The sequence below is a fragment of the Neophocaena asiaeorientalis genome, unplaced genomic scaffold, assembly GCF_003031525.2.
Source record: "Neophocaena asiaeorientalis asiaeorientalis breed wild unplaced genomic scaffold, Neophocaena_asiaeorientalis_V1.1 scaffold648, whole genome shotgun sequence".
Classification (NCBI taxonomy): domain Eukaryota; kingdom Metazoa; phylum Chordata; class Mammalia; order Artiodactyla; family Phocoenidae; genus Neophocaena; species Neophocaena asiaeorientalis.
This window is the reverse complement of record NW_020172781.1, coordinates 2600000-2619571: the sequence shown is the minus strand read 5'-3', so window position 1 is coordinate 2619571 and position 19572 is coordinate 2600000. Positions and strand designations below refer to the sequence as shown.

Here is a 19572-nt window from a genome sequence, read left to right as displayed (position 1 = left end):
TTTTTTTTTTTTGTGATACGCGGGCCTCCCACTGTTGTGGCCTCTCCCGTTGCGGAGCATAGGCTCCAGACGCGCAGGCCCAGTGGCCGTGGCTCACGGGCCCAGCTGCTCTGCGGCATGTGGGATCTTCCTGGACTGGGGCATGAACCCATGTCCCCTGCATCGGCAGGTGGACTCTCAACCACTGTGCCACCAGGGAAGCCCTAAATATTTTCCCTTTTAAAATTTACTTGTGAAAAAAAAATAAAATTTACTTGTTTGTTTTCTTATTGAAATTTGAGAGTTTCTTATTCTGGATACAAGTCTTTGATCAGAATTGCAAATGTTTTCTTTTAGTCTGTGGCTTGTCTTTTCATTTTTTAAAATGTCTTAAATGGAGGTTTTTAATTTTGCTGAAGTCCACTTTATCAATTAAAAAAAAAAAAGGATCATGCTTATGGTGTCATTCCTAAGAAATTTTTGCTTGACCCAAAATGTCTCAAATGTTTTCTCTTGTTTTCCACAAGTTTTATAGTTTCAGCTTTATGATCCACTTTGAGTTAACTTTTGTATGTGGTATGAGATGTGGCTGTATCTTCTCTTTTTGCATATGGGTGTCCAGTTGTTCTAGCACCATTTGTTGAAAAGACTGTCCATCTTTATTGAACTTGTACCTTTGTTGAAAATCAGTTGTGCATTTATATGTGGGCCTATTTCTAGACTCTCTTCTGTTCCATTGATCTATTTGACTTTCCTTATGCCAATACCACCTGATCTTGTAGCTTTATAACAAGTCTTGAAATCAGATAGTGTTAGTCTTCGAACTGTGTTCTTTTTCAAATGATTTTTAACCTCAGAATTAATTCATTCAACAAGTAGTTATTGAACCAGGCAGGATGAAGCAGTAGAATAGGCAAAGATCGTTGTTCTTATGGCTGAAAGAGAAAGTGGACAAACACATGAATAAATGAGACTATTTCAGGTAGTAATAACTGCTGGGAGGGAAAAAAATAAACTGAATGTGGAGAACGTGGTTAGTTTTGATAATGGGTTTAGGAAAAATCTCTGAGGAGGTGATCATATGAGCTGACTCCTGAATGACTAATATTCTGAATTTTGTTTTGTTTAATTATCAATGTAATTCTTTTTGGTTCATGGGTTTAAGGTTTAGAGTTTGTATGCGTTTAATAATTACAATGTCATATATTCAGTATGCTGATACATCTCAACATCACAGGTAAGGAAAGGAAGGTATGAGCAATTATATGATTCTCCCTCCCACCCAGGTAATATAGCAATGCTTGTGCTGAGTTTAGATTTTGAGATTGCTCGGCTGCCCTACTCTGCCTTGTTTAGCTGACAAAACTGGCTGTATTCTTCAGCATCTGGTGCATCTTTTGCATTTGCTTTTGTTCCTCTGGAAGGTGGTGTCTGAGGGCTTAAACTGAGAGGGCCAGGAAATTTAGCTTGTTCTCAGATTCTAGGCTTTTGATTTATCTGATGCAGGTCAGGTACATTTGTCCCAGGCTCTCCTTAGTGGCCCTGTTTGTTTGTATCCTGTAGGAGTAAATAAACTTGCCTTACTGAAAAATAACAGTTCTACGTCTTTCCAGTTGAAACTGGGTTGTCTTTATTAATGTCTTGCCCCGATGTAAGCTCGGGTTTTTGTCCAGAGCTGCTCAAATGCAGGGGCCACTGCTAAGATCACTTACCCTTCTTGCAAGTGGTCAGTGTGGCGAATGTTAGAGAGTCGCACAAGAGCTGGAAAAGCAGAGCCAGCTCTTGTTTGTAATTGTTACTAGCGGGCCTTGGTGTACTTTGTTAGGCAGCTATGGAACAATAGAAGATACTGTGCTTATTCCTTTTTCCCTTTGGGAAACGCAGACAGCACTTGCCCTCCAATGCTTACCTTTTTAAGGAAGGGGAAGGCAAATACTGATGTTTGGCAGGTTCTGTGGCAGTTGTGGCCTGCAACCAACGGTTTGAGACCCTCTCCGAAATGGATTCAAACACCCTAAAATGCAGCCCAGTTCATTACTGAGTTTTGGAGGGTTGTGTGCATTTAGCAAGCTTGTATATGCTGTGGTCCTTGGCAGCACTGAAATATGAAAGATACGATTCATGTTCACAAGGAGCATTGAATTTAGAGAGGGAGACAGACTTGTAGGCCAGCATCAAATGAGTTTGATGAACATAGTACCAAACTGAAACTAAAATTTGTCAGTATAGAGCATACTGTTTAGAATACGTACATACTTGTATACTGATATACATATTCATGCACACTGTATATATGTCTGTCTATACGCACATACATATACACACACGCAATATGTTTATTTTAAAAATAGTAGACTATAGGTCCAAGTCTGTGTCATTACATTGACCCACTCTAATGAAACACTGACCCATTCATTCAAGAACTTGGGATTTAACTTATTTATCGTGGGATTACTAAGTGCGGGGGGCACTGTGCTAGGCATTGGGTGTTCCAGGTTTTAAGGAAACAGCAAGTGCGGGAGTGCTGAGGTAGGGAGTTCTTGGAGTGCTTGAAGGACAGAAGGGAGCACGTGGAGGAGCTGAGACGGGGGCTGTAGGTGGAGACTAGACCACACAGGGATTTTTAAGGTCCTCACTGTCACGTGGACCATGGAGAAGAGTTTGGGTTGTATTTTAAGAGCAATGCAAAACTGTAGAAGGATGTGATCAGGGGAGTGGCGTGAGCTGATCTATTTAAAAATATCCCTCTAGCTGCTGTGAAGGGAGGATTGTAGGAGGCTGGAGTGGACCCAGGGAGAGCAGACAAGAGAGAGAGAGGCTTTGAACAGGGTAGAAGCCATTTGTGGAAAGACTTTTGGAGGCAGTTTCCATTTATTGTCTTGTCATCAGAGCAGAGATGCTGACCAGTGAAACTCTATGAAAAGATAATGATTTATAAAGACATAGCAGCTATCCACTACCATTAGAAAGCTAACTGCCTTAATTTTTTTTCTTGCCTCTGTTACCTAGAATGCCCTGTCGACTGCCCCTCCCTTGTGACTCATCCTTTTCCCATAGAAAATTAAAATTTAATTGGAAAAGAGGAATATTCTTGTAATCTGCAGAAAGTACCAAACTCTAAGCTTTCTCCCCAAGGACAAAGATAATGATTTTTCTGGAGCAGCAGGTAAGAAAGCTATACCCAGTATCACTTTATATTTAGGCAAGAAACTGAAATAAGACTTCAGATCCCTAGTTTAAATTCCCTTCTTAGCATAGCAGCCTTGAGAATAAGTTCCTGAAATTATTGGCCTGCTTGACTGTTTCCCCACATCACTGGGGGAAGGGGACATAGATAAAATATTCAGCATCATTGTATTTTCTTTTTGGTTCATCAGCATTTTTTTTTTTTTAAACTCACTTGACATAAATAAGATCCTGGCGTCAGTGAGCTAAGCCTTTGCAGAATCTGTATTCACTAATGAGGGATTTAGATTTCTGGTAGGATTTCTGGGCAAATAGTTTGGGTTTGTAAACTCTCTTGGAGGCAGGGATTCTGTCTTTCCTTTCTTCTGGCCCACTCAGCACAGGGCTGATTTGTTTTAGACATTGATTTGAGGCTCTTTTTCATAAGTGTTGATGTTTTGTGTGTGTGTGTGTGTGTGTGTGTGTGTGTGTGTATGTGTTTTCAAGCTCTTTCTGTGAGATGGGTGGTACTGACCTGGACCATGTTATGACCTGAGAGTCTTAATAAATAATAGACAGTGCCAGAGGATGACCGATTAGAAGGGATTGTCAAGCTCTGGCAGGTTAGCAGGGGTTAGAATGTGCAAGAGGAGAATGCTCTTCCCCCGCTTCCCGGTGTGACGTTTTCGCTATGCCCTTCCTCTCTCTTTTCTCCTCCCTGGTGTTTCTTCATTCCCTGAAGTTAATTCAGGCAGCAGTCGTTCACCAAGTGCCCACTGTATACATGAGGAAGACTGGAAATTTATCTGTTTTTTCTCATCCTGTGTGGACACACCTTGTTGACAGACCCAAATGTAGATATACTAATTTGCCCTTCTCCCCTCCCTTTAGATAATACAGATACATTTACATTACCTTTTGGGGAGACTAACCTCTGCTATTTGAATTCACACTAGGTGGGAGATGGGGGCAGGGTTTAGAGATGTACAGCCTCAGTACCTAATATTACCAGTGTTATAATCCTTGAGGCCAGCTCTATAATATCATACTAGTCCTATTAACTCCACTATTCTTCCTTACCGTCTCTCACTAAGATCTCAGGGGTTGAATGAACTCTTAACTGCTCTGTGTTAGTGATAAGCATGTTGCAAATCACAAAACTGCCAGTAATTGCACTACAAATATTAAACGTGTAATTGGGAAAGACGTTTTTGGTAAATACAAAGGCTTTTTGAAAAAAATAGGGAAGGAGAGTTTACAGTATATCAAAACTCAAGTGGGTGGGTTATGGAATAGAACTTTCAATTTCTAATTATATGCTGTTTGAGATAATGTAGGGACAGCTCCTGAGCTGTGAAGTTCAGTTTTTGAAAAGGCAGTGTAACATAAATGATTCATATCTCAAAATGGTCTGTGTGAAACTAACATAATTATGCAAGAGAAGAATCTATCTGCATATCTTCCACCAATAATAATAATGATAACAACAGCGATAACAAATGTTTATTAAGCCCATACTCTGTCTAGCCTTTGTGCTAAATGCTGGTTACTAAATTTCCCCTGTAAACATCACTTTCCTGTGTTCACTCTTTTGTGTGTGTGTGTGTGTCTGTATGTTCACTCTTAAAAACATGATAGGTATAATTAGAAGTTGGCTGGAAATGAAATAATAATGGTTTATTTAATAAAGGGCTAAAGAGACCACCTGCCTTATCTCCTCTGCCAATCTACCTGATGGGTGGTGGTTGTAGTTACCTAGTGCCACCTTCAGCAGTGGAAGTCACTTTTATGATGTCCCTCAGCATCAGCAGGATACTCTACGTAAGTGTTATTTTTGTAAAATATACAAAGGTGAGAACACATGGTTGTGAATGAAGACCATCTACAGTCAGAGTTCTGCTTTAGAAATTTTTAGAAATAAATAGCAGAGTGTAATGGTTAAAAGTTTGACTTCTGGAGTCTACTTTGCACGCTGGCACATGGCAAACAGTAAATGTAGCTATAATTTTAACCAGCCCTAATATATAATGGCCAGTAAATTATTTTTTCCCTTGCTATCAGAGCTAGTTGATAATTGAGGGGAAAAAAAGTGTATGTAATAATATAAGCATGGAGAAGTCGTTTCTATTTTATAATTTATAAAGTTTTATTAAATATAAAATATTATTAGTAGTAAATAATAATTCTGTCTTCTCTTTGTCTCCATACTCTTTCTTGATGTAACTTCTCATCTCTGTCTTATTTACTTTCTTCTCCCAGTCATCCCCCCTTTTTAGTATCTATTGCAGGGTCCTGTTAAAATCTGTGCCTTTATTGTGTTTTATTCTGACCTAAAACTAAATTCCTAGTTCCACAGGTGAAACTCCTTGGAGTTTTTTTCTGTGCTAAGCACTTTATGTGTATTAATTTATTTCCATTTCACAACAGTGCTGTGGGTTAAGTTTTTCTAAACATAGCAAGAAACCCAGAAGCCATAAAGGAAAAAGCTGATAAATTTAACCATGCCAAGATGAATTTCTTTGGGGAAAAAAAATAACCACAAGCAAGTAAAAAGGGAAAAAAGCTAAGACAAATATTGTCACATGTATAATAAAGGATCATTTTCTGGTTCTATCAAGAAGAGCCCCTTTAAATCAGTAAGAAAAAAAATCCAATAGAAAATGAACAATGACAAGCTGACAACTCACAGAAAACGAAAAAAAAAAGTGGTCTGAAAACATGAAAAAGTGCTAGTCTCACATAGAAATGCAAACTAGAATGGTACCATTTTCCATGACTCAGATAAAAAAGTTTGGTAATATACGTAGTATTGTCAAAACTGGGAGAAAACGGGCTTTCATGCTTAATTCATGGGAGTCAAAACTGGTACCTTCTTTTGAGTGTGGCTTGGCAAATTTGTCAGAGTAAAAAAAAAAAGACTCTTCTCAAAGCAGTTTTATTTCTACAATTTTAATTTACAGATATTTATTTACTTGTAAAAGTGTATAAAGATGATTATAAAGGGTGTGATATGCTGCATTATTTGTAATGACAAAAATCTATGAATAATATAAATGTCCTCTAATAGGGATTAAATTATGGACGGTACATTCTTATAATGGAATAGAGTATAGCCATTAAAAAGAATGCTCAGGGACTTCCCTGGTGGCAAAGTGGTTAAGAATCCCCCTGCCAGTGCAGGGGACACGGGTTCGAGCCCTGGTCCGGGAAGATCCCACATGCCACGGAGCAACTAAGCCCGTGTGCCACAACGACTGAGCCTGCGCTCTAGAGCCTGCGAGCCACAACTACTGAGCCCGCGTGCTGCAACTACTGAAGCCCACGTGCCTGGAGCCCGTGTTCCGCAACAAGAGAAGCCACCACAACGAGCAGCCCGCGCACCGCAACAGAGTAGCCCCCGCTGGATGCAACCAGTGAAAACCCCCGTGCAGCAACAAAGACCCAACGCAGCCAAAAATAAAAAAAAAAAAAAAAAAAAAAATGCTTGCACGGAAAGATCTTTGCGTCGTAGTAAGTGAAAAAATTGGGGTGTAGATCAGGATTGCATTTGTGTATGTGTGTGTTCCACACAGGCTGGCATAGAGAGAGTAGTGTGTTTGCACACATGCACACGTAGGTAAGTATACGTATGTATATGCACGAGACATTTCTCAAAGATTAGGAAACTGCTAACTAGTGACTTCTGACGATGCAAGGGAAGCTTGGGCTTTTTCTCGGAATTTCATACCTATCTGTGCTGTTTTAGTAAATGAATTTTAAAAGGTTTTAGAAAGTTTATGTTTGTGTTCTCAACAAGATTCTAAAGGACATTGAGTCTATAAAAAATTAGAGCTGCCTGAAGTAGTTGGCTGAGATAAGGAAAGATGAAATGGGAATGAAAAACAGGAAGATAAGCAAATAAAAAGATCTTGCTAGAAGCAGTAAAGTGTGCCCTTGAGGCAGCCCTCCCAGTGGTGAGGTTGAGGACAAACCTGAGAAATTCTTCTAGAATCTATTTTAAAAAAGAAAGAGGAGATAACAGTGGTGACAGTAAGGGAACAGATCCCCCATAGGTGGTGGCGGCCCAGGCTGGATGGTATTTAAAAATGAAGCAACCTCTGAGCCGGCAGTATTTCATTTAATGAAGACCAATAATGGAGGAAGATTCTGGGAGAGAGCTGTAGAGGGGAGACAGAATGGTTTTTCCCTCCGTTCACTTCATTAACCTGAAAATTGTAGGTTTAAGGACTTTTTAAAAAAAATACTGCAGTACAACCATCATTATAATTTTAAAATAATTAGAATCTTATTAAAATTAGGAGCAAGGTGTCTGCCTTCCGTATCACTGAAGTAGCTGTCTTTATCTGGTATAGGTATCGGTGTTATATTTGCTTCATGAAAGGAAGTGGTATGTTTTCCTTTCCTTTTGACTCTCTGGAATAATTTATAGAGCACTGGGATGGTCTGGTCTTTGAAAGTTTGATAGAATTCCATTTTGAAACCATCTGGGCCTGGTGCTTTTCTGTGGGGTAGTTTTAAAATTACTTTCTCTATTTTTATATAGAAAGTGGTTTGCCTAAGTTTTCTCTCTAATGGACTCAGTTTTGGCAGTCTTTATTTCCCTAGATAATTATTCACTTCATCTAGATTTTATAATTTATTTGCACAGCAGTCTGCAAAGTAGTTTCTTTAAAAAATTTTTTTTCTTCTGTTTCAATGCTTATTTCTCCCTTGTCATTTCTTGTTTTGTGATTTTTTTTTTGTACTTCTGAATAAGTTAACTAGTGGTTTGTCTATTTTGTTAATTTTAAAAAGCAGGATTTTTATTAATTAGATCTACTACTTTTTTGTTTTCTTTGATTTTTGCTTATTTATTTATTAGCTGCATTGGGTCTTCGTTGCTATGTGCGGGCTTTCTCTAGTTCTGGCGAGCGGGGGCTGCTCTTCGTTGCGGTGTGCGAGCTTCTCATTGTGGTGGCTTCTCTTGTTGCGGAGCACGGGCCCTAGGCGTGCAGGCTTCAGTAGTTGTGGCTCGCGGGCTCTGGAGAGCAGGCTCAGTAGTTGTGGTGCATGGGCTTAGTTGCTCCGCGGCATGTGGGATCTTCCCGGACCAGGGCTTGAACCCATGTTCCCCGCATTGGCAGGCAGATTCTTAACCACCACACCACCAGGGAAGTCCCCTGCTTTTATCTTTATAAAATAGATTTCCTTCCTTGTGCTATCCTTTCTCCTTTTTCTAGGGTTTTTTTTTTTTTTTTGAACTGGGACTTTATTTTTATTCTCTTACGTTTTTTATTAACGTTAGTTGTTTGTGTAGTGAATTTTCCACTGATAACTCCATTAGCTCTATCCCATAGATGCTGATATGTAGTGTTTTCATGGCCATTATTTCTTTTTTTTAATAGACTCCACGATAAACTTTATTTATTTTTTTTTGCCTGCTTTGGGTCTTCATTGCTGTGTGCAGACTTTCTAGTTGTGGTGCACGGGCTTAGTTGCTCTGCGGCATGTGGGATCTTCCTGGACTAGGGATCAAACCCCTGTCCCCTGCATTGGCAGGCGGATTCTTAACCACTGTGCCACCAGGGAAGTCCCGCCGTTATTTCTTACAAATTGTGTAATTCAGCTTGTATTTCCCCTTTTACCTAAGAGTTGTTTAATGGAAGGTTTTAAAATTTCCAGGTAGAAGGGCCTTTCTGTTTTTTGCTTTTGTTAGTGAAGTTCAGGTTTATTGCATTGTGATATTCTGTGTAATAGTTCTACTTTATAGGGGTTACTGTTTTCCTTGTGACTATATATCTGCTCAATTTTTATGGAAATGCTCTAGGCGCTTGAGAAAAATGTGTAATTATTATCAGGGTGTGGAGTACAATATATGCACATAAGATCTACCCTATTGTTTATGTTATTTAGATTTTCTATCTCTTTACCTATTTTTTTAGTCTATTTTATCTTGTATTGAGTGTGGTGTATTAAAGTCTCCTATTATTGGTGTGTTTCCATCTGCATTTCCTTGCATCTCCTGTAGTTTTTGCTTCACAAAGGTGATTGCTGTGTTATTTGGTACATAAATATTCATAGGTTTGTTGATTTCTTTTAATAGACAGCAAACTCATCCACATTTATTGTTATGACTGATAGGTTTGGTATCAACTCTATCATAACATTTAAAAAATTTATTTATTTATTTATTTATTTTTGGCTGCACTGAGTCTTCGTTGCTGTGCATGGGCTTTTCTCTAGTTGTGGAGAGTGGAGGCTATTTTTTGTTGTGGTGTGCGGGCTTCTCATTGTGGTGGCTTTTCTTGTTGTGGAGCACGGGCTCTAGGCACGCGGGCTTCAGTAGTTGTGGCTTGCAGGCTTACTTGCTCCACGGCATGTGGAATCTTCCCGGGCCAGGGCTTGAACCCATGTCCCCTGCGTTGGCAGGCGGATTCTTAACCACTGCACCACCAGGGAAGTCCTCTATCTTAATGTTTTATACTTACAGTTGACCCTTGAACAACGCAAGTTTGAACTGCACGGGTCCACTTATGCACGGATTTTTTTCAATAAATATGTAGTACAGTATGATACAATCTGCCGTTGGTTGAAACCATGTAGTTGGAAGCAGAACTGTGGATATAAAGGGCTGACTATAAAGTTATATATGAATTTTCAATTGCGCAAGGATCGGTGCCTCTAAAGCCCATGTTGTTCGTGGGTCAACTGTAGTGTTTCCTTGCATTGTTTCTCACAAGATGTGTGTGTGTATGTACATGTGTGTGTGTGTGTGTGTGTATATATATATATATATTATATATAGTTTTTTTCTAAGGTGTATATTTAAAAATTTTTTGTTGAAAACAGTTTTTTGAGGGGGTACTTAGGAAGGTTTGTATTTTTTTTAATCTAGTAGTTACACCTTTTTGAATGTCCTTAGTCCTCTGTTTTGTTATTTGACTTTTATTTTCAGGCTTATCAGATTTTTTTCACTATCCTTAAACACCCATCTATCGCCTATTGCCTATACAACAATGAGTTTTTTTCTGTTTTCCTTTTCCCATTTTCTAGTTGTAGTAGTTCTACTGTGTCACAGTATATAACTGTCGTACATTAGTTTTCTACTCTCATTCCCATCTTTGTTTTAGTCTTACATGACATTTATAGATTATTAAATGCTCACCATCGGTTATTTTGTCAATGTTGCTTGTTACAACAAGATAGATAAATAAAGTTTATCCTCTAGTAGATTCATCAGGAAAGACTGATAAGTACAGCATTCCCTTAGTTGTTGTATGTTGAAACTTGTTTTGTCTGTAGCGCTGATAGTTGAAGGATAACTTAGCTGGATATAAAATTCTTAGTTTACCCTTTTCTTTCATTGAGTTTTTAAAAAATGCTTGTTCATTTATCAACTTGCTTTATATGTTGGCTTTGAAAAGTCAGATGCTAATCTAATTTGTTACAGTAAGTTATTTGTTTTTCATGGAGGCTTTGAAGATATTTTTCCATTTGTCTTTAAAGCATAATAGTTTCATTAGAACAAGTGCCAGAGCAATTATTCTGGGCTAATTTTCCCAAGTACCTGGTGGTCCCTTCCAATGTATAGATTCACATCTTATTTTATTTGTTTTCTCAATTTAGGTTTAAATATTAGTTCTGTTCCATTGCGTTTCCCCTCTCCCCTTACCCCAATTATATGTATGTTGTTTCTTCTTTGCTTGTCTTTCATATTAACCATTTTCTTTGTGATCTCTTTTATTTCTTTCTTCATCATATTTTATTCTCTTCATTGTTTTCCTCCCTTTCTTTAATGACGCTTATTAGATTTTCATTTGAACTTATTCTCCTTTGGGTGCCTAGTAATTTAGTTTTCATTTCTGAGATGATTTTCTTTTCCTTTTTCTTTGTGAGTTTGATCAGTTCCCTCTTCATTTTTTCCTACTTTTTGTCCATTTCTGTTTTTGTTTTTTTTTTGTGGTACGCGGGCCTCTCACCGTTGTGGCCTCTCCCGTTGCGGAGCACAGGCTCCGGACGCGCAGGCCCAGCAGCCATGGCTCACGGGCCCAGCCGCTCCACGGCATGTGGGATCTTCCCAGACCAGGGCACGAACCTGTGTCCCCTGCATCGGCAGGCGGACTCTCAACCACTGCGCCACCAGGGAAGCCCTGTCCATATCTGTTTTTAACTTTTAAATTTCTTATTCAGAGTGTTTTTTCATATCCCCAAATCTTGAGTATATTTAACTCAGATTGGAGTGTTGTCTCATAGTTTTCTTCTGCATCATGGGTGTTTGTCTGGGGTAATTTTCAAAAGCTGACTGATGTGTGACTCTTCTTTTTTGTAGTAACTTTATATAGACTTATTCACTTTTTTCCTATTTATTTTGTGGCTCTTAAATATTTTAAAGGTTCCTAATTCAATGGCATTTTCTTCTGTCAGTATAGAAAAGTCCAGGTTTTTTTTTTTTAGTGGATTTGTGTATGTATTTGTGTTTGTGGTAGGGGAGAGGTTATTTGTCCTCTGGGTTTTTTGTTTGTTTGTTTGCAGGTAAATAAATTTCCCCCTTCTACTTCCTTTCCTTTTTGTCACCTAATTGCCAAATGGATCCTGTCTCTTTTTTGCGTTTTTCTTCCCCAGAGACCGTGCATTTCTAACACTACACCTTAAATCATTCCCCTTTCCTATAAATAGGGCTCTGATCTACAAGAAAACTTTTTCAATATTTTCACACTTAGGGTGGACTTTCTTTTTCTGGAGGTGGTTTTACAGCAATTTTAGGCCTGCCACTAGCTCCCCTGACATGCAGTTTTTCTCAGAATGCCCTTGGCTTGGCACAGAGGGTTGCAGTAAGAAGATGAGAGATCACTACTGAGATTTGGTATGTCTTCTTTTTTTACTTACAGGTAATTTGGAAGTTTGCGCATTCTCTGTCTTCTACTTTTGTTGAGGGCATGGTTAGGTTATTGTGTGGTTTTACTTGTTCTTTTTTAAAAATTCCATATTTAAAAAAATTTTCCCCTTAGTTTTTAGTTTTATTTATTTATTTATTTATTCTGGCCACACTGTGTGGCATGGGGATTGAACCCACGCCCCCTGCATTGGAAGCGTAGAGTCTTAACCACTGGACTGCCAGGGAAGTCCCCCGTATTGTTTTTGAAGGATATGTGGGAAGATGTGAATTTAGGCAGTCATCATTGTCCTTGGCTACCCTGAAGTCCAGGCACTGTTATAGACACTTTATAAATATTAACTCATTTTATCCTCTCAACACCCTATGACACAGTGCCGTTGCTATTCCCATTTTATAGGTGAGTTAACAGTTTAAATAACTAGCCTGGGATCACACAGAGCTGGGATCTGAACCAAAGTAGTCTGGTTCCAGAGTCCGTGCTCCTACCCATAAAGCTTTGCCACCACATGCCAGCGATTCTCAGCTTTTTTACTTCTGGGGTCTCCTCTGTTTTTTTTTTTTAAACCATAAACCCAATATTCTAAAGAGAATTGTTTCCTAACCTGTATTCATCATATAATAATTAGTTTTCCCTTTTTGTTGTAGAAGAAAACATATATGCCACTCAGCTTCAGGCTACCACACCAAGTAACATAATTGTTTTGTAGCCAAAAGCAAGAGAGATTTGACATTTTAACTAGCTTATACAAGTAGACAAATTGAAGATTAACATGAGATTTTCACTATACTTTTTGAAAAGTTAAAAGTAACCGGAAGCCTTCTGTTATTGCTGTTTGATTCCCTAGGACTGTGGGGACTCAGGTGGGAACCATAGATTAAAGAAGCTGTGGACAAGATTTAAAAAAAAAAAAAAAAAGGATAGTTTCGTAATCATACTGTATACAAAAGTATTGGATGCTGGAATGATAGGTATCTTATAAATTGAGGTTGAGTTTTCCCTGGATAAAATTCTGCCTCAGTCTTCTGACAAGCTCTCAGAGGGAGTAAAGAGCAAACTAATATTTTTTTCCTTTTGATCTGAACCCTGTGATTTTTCTCTAGGATAATCAGAATGATGTTTAGATTTCCCCCAAAATGCTAGTAAAATGCTATAGGAAAAATTAAAAAGAAAATAAATTTCAGTTAATGTAAACAACAGGAATGGTGATAGACTATGTCTAGATTCTTGCCTTTTCTGATTATTTCTTGTCAGAACAATCTTATAGTTATTGTCATGATTGTCAGTAATATCTAACCATTAGTGCTTAATATGTACCAGACACTCAGATGATTAAGCATCTCATATTTAACATGTACCAGGGCTTCCTTCCCTGGTGGCGCAGTAGTTAAGAATCCGCCTGCCAATGCAGGAGACATGGGTTTGAGCCCTGGTGCAGGAAGATCCCACATGCCGCGGAGCAACTAACCCCGTGCGCCAAAACTACTGAGCATGCACACCTGGAGCCCGTGCTCCGCAGCAAGAGAAGCCACTGCAATGAGGAGCCCGCGCACCACAACGAAGAGCAGCCCCCACTCGCCGCAGCTAGAGAAAGCCCGCGCGTACCGATGCAGCCAAAAATAAATAAAAAATTAAAAAAAAAAAAAGATTTAACACGTACCAAATCTAACACTTGATTTTTCCTCTCCCCACCCTTTTTCCACATCTCGTACGTAGTACCGCCAACCTTCCACTTGCCCAGACATGATACCTAGGAGTTGTTCTTACTCCTTTCTTTCTTTCCCATCTCATATGTAATAGATTAGGAAATCCTGTTGGCTACCCTTAAAATGTTCCCAGTTGGACCGTTTATCACTAATCCTTCCACCACTTTGGTCCTTGGTACCACCATCTCTTGCCTGGATTATCACAATAGCTTATTTAACTGATCTATGTGCTTCTACCCTTGCACGATAGCTTGAAGTTGATTTAAAAATATAAGTCAGATCACGTTGCTCCTCTGCCTAAAACCCTCTAGTCCTTTCCCATCTCACAAAAAATAAAAGCTGAAGTTTTTACAGTGTCCTCCGAGGCCCTGCATCATCAGGCTTTTCATTACCTCTCTGGCCTCATCTACTGCTCTGTCCCTTGCGTGTTTTGCTCCAAGCATACTGGCCTCTTGCGTGCTTGAGCATGTCAAATACGGTCTGCCCCCGTGCCCTTGATCTTGTTCCTCCCTCTGCCTGATATGTTCCTTTCCTATATGGCTGCATGTTGCTGCCTCCTTTCTTCCAGGTCTGATCAAATGTTACCTTATTGCTAAGGCCCTCCCCACCACCCTATATAAATAGCATCCACCTCAGCCCCAATCCCACTGACCATGCCCCCAGCCCCATCTACTGTGCTAGCAGGATCCCAGGCTCCTACCATGGGGAAGACAAGGAGGAGGCGGTGACCAAAGAGAAGAAGGGAAAGGGATTGGGTTGGTGTTTTTATTTGCTACTCTACTAAAAAGCATTTTAGCTGTGACGGTGTGGGAAGTAGTGCCGACAGAGTCCTTTGTTTTTCATTGGTCTATTTCTCTCTCTCTCAAGATGGTTTCACCCAAATATCACTGGCGTGGAGGCAGAAAACCTACTGTTGACAAGAGGAGTTGATGGCAGTTTTTTGGCAAGGCCCAGTAAAAGTAACCCTGGAGACTTTACACTTTCTGTTAGGTAAGTTGCAAGAAAAAGAGAGAATCCTGAGAGTGTTTTCCAGGGGGGAAATGTTAGGACCACACTTGGACAACTTGTGACCCTCATTTAGAGTCTGAAGGTCTGCCTGCTGCCCCGTGGGTGAGGCCTTGCCAGTGCCCTGGCCCACAGATCAGGTGTGATTCAGGCCTGCTGTGGGGTTCAGGACGTGGCCTCCTGAGAGTGAGAGGCTCGGGGAGTCAGCAGAAGGGGCCTGAAGGTGGGCTTTTTCTCTCTTGAGAGGCCACTGAGGATGAGCTGGAGCATAACATAGCAAGTTCCTAAAGCCTGGGTCGATCCTGCTTCAATCCAAAACAAGGCTCCATCCTTGTTCCCTGCATTTTTCCTTTCCCATCTGTTGATTACCAAATGGGAAAAATACTCTCTAAGAGTTTCTTCAAACAGCCTCACAGACGTAGAAAACAAGCTTATGGTTACCAAAGGGGAAAGTGGGGTGGGGGAATAAATTAGGAGTTTGGGATGAACAGATACACACTACTATATACAAAATAGGTAAACAACAAAGGCTTACTGTATAGCACAGGGAACTAACTATACTCAATATCCTGTAATAGCCTATAAGGGAAAAGAATCTGAAAAAGCATATAACTGAATCACTTTGCTGTACACCTGAAACTAACACGACATTGTAAATCAATTATACTTTAATTTAAAAAGAAAAAAGAAAGAAAGAAAGAAGGAGAAGAGGTTCTTCAGATCACTTTTCTTTTTCAAGAAATAAAACATCACTGAGGAAGTTGTGGTCCCGTTTGTTCCCCTGCCCAGTCCCATTCCCCTCCCTCTTTCCTCAGAGGAAACCACCATCAAGAGGTTGGTATATCTCCTTCCTGAACATGTTTTTATACTTGTACTGCATTTGTACTGTGTGTGAATGATATGAGGTTGGTTTGTGTGTTTTTAGAATTCATATCCATGGCTTTATAATGTACGTATTCTGAGACTACCTTTAAATTTTTTTTGAGTTCTGTGCTGATACATATAGATCTAATTATTAACTTTAATGGCTATATAATATTCGAAGGTGTGCATATACCACAGTTTATCCCATCCCCTATTGTTGGACACTGAGTTGTTTTTAGTTTGTTTAAAATTGTTTTGAACAGTATTGGCAACATCTGTTACATGTCTCTTTGGACACATGTGGGAGAGTTTTTCTAGAAATTGACTTTCTCTTATATACTCATTCTCCTTACTCTAGCTCATTCCAGGAGCCAGAACTAAACTGCTCTATGAATTCGCTTTTATTATTATTATTTTTAAATAAAGAAGTAAGGAAAACATGTTCCGAGGATTTATTTAGGACTTCTTCGGGATGTGGCAAGTCCCTTTTTGGTATCGATTAGTTTCTCAAGGAGCTCACATTGTTGGCTTTTACTTCGTTTTGCAACAAGGAGAGGGCAGAAACCTTCATGAATTTTCCCAGGCTTATCCTAGCACAAACTTCTGACCTACAGTTGAGTGACATTTGACCTGTAAGAGTTTGGATGGAGATTATATAATAATAACAACAATGATGTTGAGGAGGAGGATGATAGCAGACGTTATTGAGGGCTTGACGTATTCCAGGCCATCTTGCTAAGCACTCTCCACATATCATTTTATTTAATCTCTCCAACAACCTATGAATAAATGCCACTATTATCTTCATGTTAGGGGTGAGTAAGCTGAAGCACAGAGGTTAATTTACAAAGCTGGTTTCATAGCTAGTAAGTGGCAGAGCCGGGACCACAGAACTGGTGAGGTTTTTTTTTTTTTTTTTTTTTTTCCTCAACTTTTTATCTTGAGAAATTTCAGCCCTATATGAAAGTCAAAAGATGAGTATGGTGAATACCCACATTCCCTTTACCTGTTAACATTTTGCCATGTTTGCTCTTTTTCTCTGAGTGTGTGTATGTGTATACTCTCCCCTCCCCCAACCTTTTGAAAATAAGTTGCAGATGTCAGGATGCTTATTTTTACCTCTGAGTACTTCACTGTGCATGTCCTATGAACAAGGACATCCTGTATAACTACAATATCATGATTATATATGAGAAATTTTAAGTGATTCCATAATGTTATCTAACACACAGTCCATATTCAAATTTCTCTCGTCATTTCAATAGTGGATTTTGAAGCCATCCCTTTATTTCACATCAGGAAGCACATAATATCTGTTTGCCCCATCTTCTGGAGTGTCATTGCTTCTAGGCCCTTATAGTAGACAGAGCTGGGAAATAAATACTTATATATTTAAAACCAAATTTTAAATATATCAGTATCAATAAATATATAAATATATATCAGACGTCTGATAGCTCTAGTTCAGCCCAGTTTCCTTACCTTTTCCCATTCCGTATTTGTGTTTCCCTTCTGTAGAGAGAACCGTGTTTCACAGCAGCATCAATGTATGACCTCATTTGCCCAATCTTCTAATACAAAGATAGTTTCAGAATTACTATACCATTATCATTTCTAATTACAAACCCATTAAGTAAAGTTCATGATTTCTCTGGAGTGTTTCTGTTCACAGCATATATACCACTAAGGGTGTATAATCTGTACTGTGTTCAAAAGCTACGGGAATTAATTTTCTGTGTAGTTACAAACTTACTGCAAAGTTAGAGTCATTTCTTTCTTTCTGTATTCAGTTTTTTGGTTTTGTACTCATTTTTTTGATCCTTGTTGATTTTATTTTTTGAATATGTGAAACATTTACAAGATTTAAAAGTCAAACTGTATAAAAAGGTATATTCTGACAAACCATATTCTTATCCCTACCCCATGTACCTTATTTCCATCCCTGTAGGTAACCAGTTTTATTAATTTATGGTTTATCTTTCTGTGTTTCTTTTCACACACGAAGGGGAATACTAAGTCTATTTCTTTGTAGTTTACTTTTTTCACTTACAGAAATCTTTTAGTGATCTTTCTCATTTTTTAAATTAACTACATAGCATGTAACTTTATACAATTTCCTATAAATGGGAATTTAGTTATTTCCAATATATTACAATGATAAATAATACTGCATTTAATATGATAACATTTTGCATATGTTTTGTGCTTTTGGAAATGTATCTTCAGAGGTGAATTCCCGGGAGTGAGATGACTGGGGCAGAGAGTCAATATATATTAGTATAGTTTTTCCAAATTCCTCTCCGCAGTGATTGTACCATTTTGCATTCTCACCAACAGTGTCTGAGGGTCCCTGTTTTTCCACAGCTTCCAGTTGAGTGTTGTCAAGCTTTTCACTTTCATCAACCTGATAGGTGAGAAACGGTATCTCAGTGAATTTTAATTTCTCTTATGATTGAAGCTGAACATCTTTTAATAAGGTTAAAGGTCATCTGTATATATTTTTGGTGAACTGTCTTAGAATCAGTGCTTTTAACAACTCTTAAACTGCCAAGTTTCACTTTACATATGTTTTCTTATGTATATGATGTATATTATAGACACTGAGATGCATGTGTGTGTGTGTGTGCATGCATAAATGACAAGTTTATTGTTCTAGTTTTCTACAGGTGATCTAATCTTTTTGTTATGTGCCCATGCTGAAAATTTGATGATTAGGTTGCCTTAGTTAGTCAAGGAAGATCCCCTTTTTTTAATTTTGAGGAAAAAAAAATACAAAAAATTATGTCCAATTACCCATATTGTATTTATTGCCAGTCATTTTTTTCCTTCAAAATAAAATATAAAAAAAAGCAAAATTTCCCTTTTTTCACCACCCTTCCTGCTGTTCTTCTCTTTGCCACAGCGACAGCTACTTTCTGAGTTTGGTGTATTTCTTTCTAGTTCATTTAAAAAAAAGTACAGGGCTTCCCTGGTGGCACAGTGGTTGGGAGTCCGCCTGCCAATGCAGGGGACTTGGGTTCCAGCCCTGGTCCGGGAGGATCCCGCATGCCCCGGGGCAACTAGGCCTGTGAGCCACAACTACTGACCCATGTGCCGCACCTGCTGAAGCCTGCGTGCCTGGAGCCCCTGCTCCGCGGCGGGAGAGGCCACCGTGGTGGGAGGCCTGCGCACTGCAGCAAAGAGTGGCCCCCACTCGCCGCAACTGGAGAGGGCCCGCCCACAGCAACGAAGACCCAAAGCAGACAAAAATAAATAAATAAAACATTTATTTTTTTTAAAAAGTACATATAATAAGTAATATAACATAAAAGGAATATAATAATAAAATATAATATATACATATGTCTGTGGTCTGTGTCATGAATAATGTATAATATTACTTGTGTGCATTCTGAAATTTTCAAAAATGGTACATGCTGAGCATATCATTCTGCATTGTGCTTCTTTCATGCAATATCATGTTTGTTTTTGGCTGCGCTGTGTGGCTTGGGGTATCTTAGTTCCTCAACCAGGGATTGAACTTGGGCCCCTGCAGTGAAAGCGCCGAGTCCTAACCACTGGACTGCCAGGGAATTCCCAGTATCATGTTTTTGAGATCCATCTATGTTGCTTTATAGTCCATACCTGAAATATCTGTTTTTGTGATATGTTAAGTCAAGGTTAGAGATAGAAGGCTGAGGTGTTAAAATAGAATCAGGTGTAGCTGGAGGAGAGAGACCCATAGTGCTTTTTTTACCCACTGGAAAAGATTGTAACCAAAAGTTAGAAGTAGATATTGTTATTAACATTGTAGGACAATTTTTCTTACTTTCCTACGTTTCCATTTTCCTTTATCTTTAGTAGAATTGTGTTTATATTTAACAGAGGCTTCATCAATAACACTATAGGGTCAGACTAAAAAATAAAAAAAGGTCAGTGATTACCATTTTGGGGTTGCCAGACCCCTTGGGTCCACAAAGATGATTACGGGTGTCCTTGAG

The 19572-nt window shown here is 38.9% G+C and overlaps 1 protein-coding gene across 2 annotated transcripts in view; it reads left to right on the top strand.

Annotated features, from left to right (window-relative positions):
- Positions 1 to 19572, top strand: part of PTPN11 (protein tyrosine phosphatase non-receptor type 11) — a 78324-nt gene that overhangs the window by 3452 nt on the left and 55300 nt on the right. For both annotated transcript variants that reach the window (XM_024741478.1, XM_024741477.1), the window contains exon 2: positions 14591 to 14713. In XM_024741478.1, coding sequence (XP_024597246.1) covers positions 14591 to 14713 — 123 coding nt within the window. The remainder of the gene's footprint in view (positions 1 to 14590; positions 14714 to 19572) is intronic.